We start from the raw sequence: 9,202 nt of genomic DNA, 5'->3' as shown, positions 1-9,202 counted from the left end.
ATTTATTTAGTTTTGTTCTTCTGTTAATTATTCCAAATACTTGTTTGAGGCTGGGTTTCAAATAAAAATATTGTATGCAAGATATTTAATTGTGTAGCCATCTCAAAAAATGTTTTCTTAACTTAGGAACTAGTTTAAATCTAAAGTTCATTGCTGAGGTTGAAGTTGATTCCAGATCCTTAGCTGGTGGACTTTGAAATCCAGATTTTATTTTTTATTTTTTATTTTAAATAGTCCTCAACAACGTTGTTTAGCATTGTGTGTAATAATCAAAATCATCAGAACAGCTAGTGAGTGGACCACTTGTGGAGATTAAATATGAACTTTGCATTTTCATTGTATTCTGCATATGGATGGGAAGTCCTTAAAATCCTAAAATCGTTTACGTCTCCATTTCAGTTACAACAGAACAAACTCTTACATGATATGATGGGAGGCTCCAGATCAGCTATGGCTCTGTGCACTGATTCAGAGATTCAGAGTTATCTGACCTAGTAGACCCAGTGGATCTGACATAATAAATATAAAATGCACCAAGAATTGATCCCTGGGGAACACCATATTAAAAATGGGGTTAAGAATGAGGGGGAATTTCCCACTACAATAGAGACAGACCTGTGCAAATAGTGGGAGTGGAACCAGGTAACAGCAGTTAATTACCAGTATTTAAGTCTACTGAAGGGGAACATTAGTGTTTAAGTGTTTGACATTTTGATTTAATGAAGACTAACAAAGCCACGGTGAACCATGCACTGTGCTGTTGTGTTGTACAAAGGAAACAGGAAATAGTTTTATCTTGAAAATGTTTGTCATTTGAAGGATTGTAGTTTTTTCTCTGTCAAGTTGCTCTGCTTTCTTTGTAGCTGGCACACAACGGTGCCACGCTCACCTTGCTCCTGGGCCTTCTCGGCTTGGTGTCTATCCAGTGAGCTTACACAGTCCAACAAGCCCAGGGATGCTTTTAGCCTACATATAGAGTTTGTCTGCGATGTTCCTCTGTTACATCTGGCTGAGGAGATGACTCTGGCTGCTGGAGTTGAGGTGCTTTATCTTCCAGGACCAGTCCAACTGCTGTCTGCGTCCCTCCCTCCTGCAGGCAGCCCTGCAGCCCTGGCAGCAGATAAGAGAAGGGCCCACGGCAGCTCTGGTTTGTAAAGAAAAGGCTGCAAGGACACTAGCTATGTTAAAACGTCATTGTATTCATTTCTCACAGAGGCAGCCTTCAAAAGATCTTATTTTGGGATACTTCTTAGCATAGCACTACCCTCTCTTCCTCTAGTTTTGCAAAGTTGTAACCTATCAAAGAAGACAAACCTGTATGCAGGAAGAATAAAAAGAAAGTGCAGATATTTCTTTCTGCTTGCGCCCGTTACTAAATTAAATCTGTGATGGACATAATGTACTTTTAACTTCCCGACATTTATCTAAAAGCTGCAGTTAAAAGTTTATATAAAAAACATGATCAGGTAACATTTACAAAGCATTGACCATCCTGTGACAATACAATGTTCTGCTGAGAAACCTTTGGACCACTAACTTTGGACCACCCACCTAGACCAGACCAGACCACACACCCCCACCCCATAGCAATGACACTTCTTGATGGCAGCAGCCATCCCCAGCAGGATGCAGCGTGACACAGGTACACACACACAAAATATGGTTTAGGTACAACTCAAAAAAACATGAAAAACAGCACAAGGTGTTGACCTGGCCTCCAAATTCACTAGATCTCAAACTGATCAAGTATCTGTGGGATGCACTGGAATAAGCCTGATCCACAGAGGCCCCTCTCCTCAACCCATAGGACCCAAAGGCCCCCACTAACAATATTCTGTTGACAGACACCACAGGACACCCTTGGAAGGCCCATGTCCATTCTCTGGTGAGTCAGAACTGTTTTGGAGGCACAAGGGAGACCTACACAATATTAGGAAGGTGGTCATAATGTTATGCCTGATCAGTGTATATCGGTGTATACCCCCCACAGATCTATTAGAACTGAAGAAGCTTCATGAATGACTGGCAAATCGACTTCAAGAAACTCTACAGTTGACCAGTTGACCTTGTTTCTTTCTTTTTTTTTTTTTATGGGAAGGTGGGGTGGGAGTACTTTGGAAAAAAAATAATATATTGTAGATTTTTGGTTTATTGTGCTTATTTACTCAATGCAGCTCTTTATACTACCTTGAAACTTCAATCTTATTAGTGATCTATTCAAATTAGGATATACTTATAAGCCTGCACAGAATTTGTTTCCAAAACCCCTCCCAAGTGTTAAACAATATAGTCCTGTTTTGTGCATCCCTTTCTCATACTGGTGGTAATGAGTGTGCTGTGGCCTCATGATCAGAGAAAACACACAGAGCCTGCACTAATTGTATCTTGCCCCTCTTTATCTTTTGTCCTGTCGGCACTTTGGCGAAGCAGAGCATATAATGAACTCATTAGTCTCAGTCACGACCTAACTCCACGCCTGACAGGGCAGCCTGCGCCGCGTTTAGCTGTCGCTTTAAGACCGATTTCCCCCCATTGTCAAACAGTCGTGAGCAGGAAGAGGGAAACGAAAGCAGAGAGCGAGGGAGGGGGGGTCCGACGTATTTAAACGAGGCGCTGCTGCAAAATAACGGTGCCCTCGGCTTCATGTGGAGGAGCGCAGGAGTCCGCAGCTGGGTCTGTCCAAAAAAAGACGCACGGACATCCACCAAGTGACCTTCTGGTCGGATTGACGGTGTCTAAACTGAAGAAAGCGCAGACAGTCCTCTGAGTCGCTGCCGGACGGTGAAATAGACTTGAAAGACATGGAAGTGTCACCGCGGGTTATTGCCTCAGGAAATGATGACAGTGTCCTCCATCATTGCATAGCTGCTCAGAGCGAACAGTTCTAGTCTTGCGGCCATTTCGAGCGGACTCGTTTGCCTTTTGATTTAACACACCAACAAAATACTAAGACGGGCTTTAAGGGGCGTCTTGAAGGTGTTGGGAGCAGGTGCAGCCAGTCAAGTCCGCAGGCAGCCTCACATGTAGCCTCCGAGCCGCCGTCTGTGGAAACCTACAACCTGGACCAGGCTGGACATCAGATTTTAAGAATGGCATCCACTATAGAGAGGAAGACACTGGAGGCTAATGAGTAAGTATAATAGTTCTTCATTAAAATAATGTTATTTCTGATTGAAATGAGGCATTCAAGGGCGCATCATCGTCATCAACATCATCATCATCATCATAGATAGGACAGCCAAACTACTGCAGACAGCTGATAACATGGGCTCACAAGTATGCTGATGTTTGCTATGGAAAAATATTCAAGTTCACCTAAAACAACAGACTTCAGTGTGAAAAACGGGTTAGAATAGGGGGGAAAAAAGTTTATTGTTGCCCCAAACAGTAAAGGTTTCCTAATGTAAAACATTTCTGGCTTTATTTTATTTAGTTTGTTGTAGCTTTTACATAGAATAGATGTCATCTTTCTCTAATTAAGAAGCGTTGCCGTTTTGTGACTTTAATACTAATAAATGAACTAGATCCAATGGCTCCCTCAGGTGGACAGGGACAAAACACAACATGACTGAAGATCCAAATGAAAATAGTTAGAAATTATAGGTATTATTTTGAGATAAAGTTATAGAACATGTAGAGATGTGGATCGGTGTGACACTACCTAAATCCATCAGATGGAACTGTTGAATATTACAAAATATAATAAACATAAAGGACGTCTCGGCTGCTGGAGGGATCCTCAGAGTCTGGAAGAGCACTTGACCTTCACATTTGAAGAACTGCATGGACTGTATGCTGGAAATTGGGTCATATGAACGTCAGCAAGAATCATGGATGAAGGTGAAACCTGTAAGAGGTCACTGGCATTCTTTTATGTTTGCGATACATCTGTTAGATTGTAATGATTTAGTTGTTAGCAGAAGGCAAGTGGTGGTTTCCTGTTTAATCGTCATTATAATGTCGAAAATGTGTAGTTACGACGAGTTTTTGCTGTTATTACATTTAAGAATTACGCTATCAGATCGCTAATATTTGAAAAGAAATTAAAGAAAAAGTTGAATGACAAAGAAAAAATGAATTGTATTCATGTATTTAAATAACTAATTTCATTATAGAAGATGCATTTTGTTCAGCAAAAGACATGATAAACAGATGCAAGACAGGAATAACAGGAATATGGACCCTAACCCCTGACCTAAACCAGGGTCTTGTGCCACTACTTCCAAACTCAAAATGTTATTTTTCAATAATAATATCTAACACAACATTATAGAGCCCAAACAATTAGTCCTCCATTTCTATTTATATAATGAAGATCAAATGAATAATTGATTAAGAAAACTATTATTTGTTTGCAATTGGGATTTCTAACCAGCTATCTTCTCTTCCAGGGAGCCAGTGGACGAGGTCCTCCAGATGCCACCTTCTCTGCTGACATGCGGTGGTTGTCAGCAGAGCATCGGTGACAGATTCTTCCTGAAGGCCATCGAACAGTACTGGCACGAGGACTGCCTGAGCTGCGACCTGTGCGGCTGTCGGCTGGGGGAGGTGGGCCGTCGGCTCTACTACAAGTTGGGAAGAAAACTGTGCCGGCGAGATTATCTCAGGTTGGTCTAGTGGTTTGTAAAATCATGATTTAAGGAAGGATTGAAGTTTGTTAACTTGTCTCACCAGAAGACACAAAAATACCTCCAAACTGTATTAATCCACACAGAAAATAGTCCCAAACATATTGAATAAACATATTGTTTGAGGGTTTTGTTTAAAACCAAAGTCTCCAACTCTTTTACAAGTTCATCCTCATACTTAAAACAAAATCTGTATTTTTTCCTGCTTCCATATTTGCTTTATAGTCTGGAAAGTGTGGATAGAGATGGGTAGAAGAGATTCAGGAGGAGAAGTATGTAACTAATCTAAACAGCTAAAGTGCTATCATCTCAGCCAGTATGACTGGCCCTGTCTTGTACAGGGTCCCCGTAAACTCTTAAACTCTTAAATATTGTACCCATTTAATTCAATCCAAAATGAATTTTCCATCTTCTGCTTAGTAACATGTTGACATCCTCTCATCAACTCAGGCTTTTCGGTCAGGATGGTCTCTGCGCCTCCTGTGAAAAGAGGATCCGAGCGTTTGAGATGACGATGCGCGTGCGGGACAAGGTTTACCATCTGGAGTGCTTCAAGTGCGCTGCCTGCCAGAAGCACTTCTGCGTGGGTGATCGCTACCTTCTCATCAACTCAGACATTGTGTGCGAGCAGGACATCTTTGAGTGGACCAAGCTCAACAGTAACAGTATGGTGTAGGATAACCTCTTGTGCAACACACTTGAGCTGCCTTTTCCTACTGGCTTTAAAGGGAGTGGAGCGCTGATGGAGGGTTTGTTTATCCTGCATCTGAAATCCATGTGGAATCATTTTAACACAAAAAGGAGATGCTACATCTCTGCATGTCTTCCTGCTAGAGACTGCTGAAGGCTGCACCAGCAATAACAGACAGCTTCTCATCCAAGGCGTCTTAAAAGCAAAAAATACTGAAAATACTGAAACATGCAATATTAGTAATTTGTTATACACTGGAATTTTAGAATGAACACAAAAGTTTTGCCAAGTTTCTTGGAGTCAAACACTGTTTTATCACCTCTGAAATGTTCAAGAAGAAGATCTGTAAGTTTTATTTTATGGATCTGTAATTTCCTAATACTTTGCTAGAAATAATTAACAGGGAAATGAGAACTTTGTTAAAGGAACCATTTAAATTTACAATGTCTATAAATAAATATTCAGTATACTAATTAATCACAGGCAATGCAATCCTTCATATATTATGAAATGTTTACCTTTGGACAAATTTCACACTGAAGTTTTCAGTGGACAGACAGAAAGTTTGTCTGATTATGTTGGGAGTTTACTGGAATTAATTAATTGGACAAACTGTATACTGCCTCTATACCCTGAATGTTTATCTGTGAAATGTCTCTAAGAAATAACTAGGGAATTAGAGATATGTAAATAAACCGGACTGTCAGACTGTCATGATGAATGGAATACAATATCCATTTGGATATGATCAGAATGGTTGCTTTGTATTGTCAGGTTGAACAGGTGGCGCCCTCTGGTGGTGGAGGGAACCCATGCAGTACTTATTTATCTGAATTTGCAGAAGTTTCTTTTATAATTTTAACAACCACCTGGACGTGAATCCAAGACTGGATATTTACTTGTCAATTTATTTAATAAATGACAATTTAGAAACACTGACGATTTTTGGCATGAGTGTCTTTAACACGCGAGTCCATTATACTGTGCTACTTTCTGTATTATGAACTCACTTGCCAGTTCATTAGGTACACTGGTGAGAATGAATGCATTCTAATTTTACAGTCCCGCACCTAATCCCCCTTCATGACTTTATATTGAAACAGCAGTAAATCAACTGTATAATGATTTTTTGAGAATGAAGTTTGTAGTACTGTTGCACTGTATTAAATTAAACACTAAAGTGTTTATTTCGCCCAGCCATCTGACTAAAATGGGGATGTCAAAATACTATAAATGTGTATCAGTACAACACAGTACAATTCAATAGTACTACAATCAAAAGCTTCCAAAATGAAAAAACACAGTTGAATCAACAACTCTCCCAATTAGTTTAAACTAATGCTGAAATCTCTCATGGAAATAAGTTTTAGTGCAGGAGTCTTATATTAGATTCATTTTCACTAGAGTACCTAACGAAGTGACAAGTTAGTGGATATATGCATGGAAAAAAGGAAATACTCAAAGGGGCCAAGCTCATTGCTGAGTGTCAGACCCATTTACCAAGCTCATCAACAGATACTGCAGCTTTTTAGTGATCACGTGATCAATGAGCTGGGATAACATATCAGACATTCACTCAAAATCTAGGTACAGGACACTGCATTTACAACAAACAATATAATAGGAAATTGTCAGACACCTAGATTGTGTTGCAGGTATACATCAGAGAATTCAGTAGTACGTCAAGGAAGTCGGTTTAGATAAATGGCAAGTAGCTACAAACAAAATCAGTGCAAGCTTTTGTTTGTACCCTTGATAGATGAAATTGTAAAAAGGCTTCAATCATCTTATCAAATGTTTTTTAAAAAATGCAACAAAACACAGTGATTGCCCAATTGACCTTTGGCTAAGCCCCGCCCTAGAATGTAGATTGACCAATCACAGCCAAGAGAGCTCCCACAGGGGTCCGACACTTTTTCCACAGCGCTCCATTGACTTTAACGCAGGCGTCTCATATTTTCGGTCTCGCCAGGCTATACTGTCGGTATATATCCAGCATCCAGGGTATGGATAAGCCCAATGATGTGCGCGCAAAACCCTGTGGAGCTAACCAAAACATCACCGTTACAGCTTAAGTTGCATAGTTGTTGATACGCTAGCACACGCTGAAGAAATACAACGTTATACGTGCGTAACGTTAGTCCGTTTGCTTCGTAATAACGATTATAGAAGTGAATAGAGACGTACCCAGCTTTGCATGAACAGTGTTGCTCCTTGATATTGATACCAGAGCCTTATAGATAACCAGAAAACCACAGCCCCGAAGAGAATGTCGGACGTAGCAACAGTAACTAAGGGGGGCGGGGCTTAGCCAAAGGTCAATTCTGCTAACAAACCATAACATCTGCTGCCATGGACAATAATATACAGTCAGTCAAGAAAGCGGTTCACAGAGGTGCTCTCCTCTGACGGCATGAGAAAATGTAATATCTTTTCATAAATAATCTTTTGTTGTTAAGCTTGTGAGAAGTAGCTTGTGAGTTTTTCATACCAGCGTTTGGCCACAAGAGGTCACTAAAAGATTTGTAAACTTCAACTAACTGATGAAAAACAAAGAACTTGAGTATTTTGAAGTGGATTCAGGATTTCTTGTTGAAGTTCTTCAACTTTTACAGTGCACAGAGACAGAAAAGCGGTATGAAGTGGTCAAAATTCAAACAACTTTATGTGTCTGTTCCATAGACTACAAGAGTGGAAGTTTTGACCACTTGCTAGGACACACTGGTAATGGTCTATCCCAGGGCTAACAGAGAAAGACAGACAACCATTCACGCTCACATGCACACCTACGGCCAATTTAGAATCACCAATGAACCAAATAAGCCTGGATTTGAACCCAGAACCGTCTTGCTGTGAGTCATCGGTGTTAACCAGCACGCCACTGTGCCGCCCCAATAAGAAACTCATTACTGCATATATATTATGGGAGGTAACTTCTAACAGCAAACTCTTCTGACATGAAGAATAAATCCTACAAATAGATGCAGCAGACTCTGTTAATGAAATCCTAATGTTTATCAGTCACTATCTCTTTTTTTCTTCTTCTATTTCTCACTGTCTGTCTTCAAAGCTGGTTTCTGCTCTCTCCTTCATGACTGCCAGCTGTCAACTCACTGAGAACTGACCACAAGACGTGCTCCTGCAGTGCCATCCAACAACCTCCTGCCACCGCCAGTTATCTTTACAGGCATAACATCAGTAACTGAGTCCATGAACTGCTCTCAAGTGTGAGGTCAGGAATGGAGGCGCCCGACCACACCATATTAGCTGGTGAGAGAAGCACCGTTAACTGACATTATAAAGTGTTTGAAAAATGTGATCGGGAAACAATTTGCAACAAAGACAGAGGAGAGAGAAAATAAAACTGAAGTGGGAAAAGGGAGAGGGCTCAGCACAGAAGCTCCAGGATGATAGCTGGCTCTGACAGTAGTTTATTCATTGACGAGGGAGGAATGAAGAAACAGGCAAAACCCACCCAGGCTGAGAGTACGTTCTTGCTGAAAGAGAGGCTTGTGGGGAAAATAATGAGTTTTCCCACAACAGAGATGGGAATACACTGTATAGGCACACAGCCGGATCCCGGGCCTTTGCTCATTTGGAGGTCGGCAGAGTCGTCAAGAGTGGCATTAAGCAATACTTGTGGAATGGCGGCATAAGAAAAAAAAAAGCTACTATGCGGTGGTCTCGCCAACAAATCAGCACCATATTGAACAGCAGGCTAGAGATATGTGTGGATGAAAAACATATTAACTATATGAGCAAACAGAATTTGGCAGCGGCTCAGCAGACTACAATGGTGACACAGGAGTAAGGACAGTTAACACTTGTGTTTTGTTTACATATTTACTTCCCCCAAGGTGTACATACAGAAAATGGAAAGCCA

General features: G+C 40.8%; 1 protein-coding gene across 2 annotated transcripts; it reads left to right on the top strand.

The window, feature by feature from the left end:
* The first annotated feature begins 259 nt into the window (after positions 1 to 259).
* Positions 260 to 6,255, top strand: lmo2 (LIM domain only 2 (rhombotin-like 1)). 2 transcript variants are annotated; one of them, XM_084555738.1, is made up of 3 exons: positions 260 to 3,130; positions 4,392 to 4,607; positions 5,079 to 6,255. In XM_084555738.1, the coding sequence occupies exons 1-3, from the start codon at positions 3,090 to 3,092 to the stop codon at positions 5,302 to 5,304; spliced, it is 483 nt and encodes a 160-aa protein (XP_084411864.1). In that variant the 5' UTR covers positions 260 to 3,089; the 3' UTR covers positions 5,305 to 6,255. The 2 variants fall into 2 exon arrangements, with proteins under 2 accessions (XP_084411864.1, XP_084411865.1); XM_084555739.1 differs by having other exon boundaries at positions 261 to 3,849.
* Positions 6,256 to 9,202: the final 2,947 nt, after the last annotated feature.

This window comes from Chelon labrosus (assembly GCF_963514085.1).
Source record: "Chelon labrosus genome assembly, chromosome: 11".
Taxonomy (NCBI): domain Eukaryota; kingdom Metazoa; phylum Chordata; class Actinopteri; order Mugiliformes; family Mugilidae; genus Chelon; species Chelon labrosus.
The sequence above is the reverse complement of the archived record's forward strand: the minus strand, read 5'-3'. Positions and strand labels throughout refer to the sequence as shown.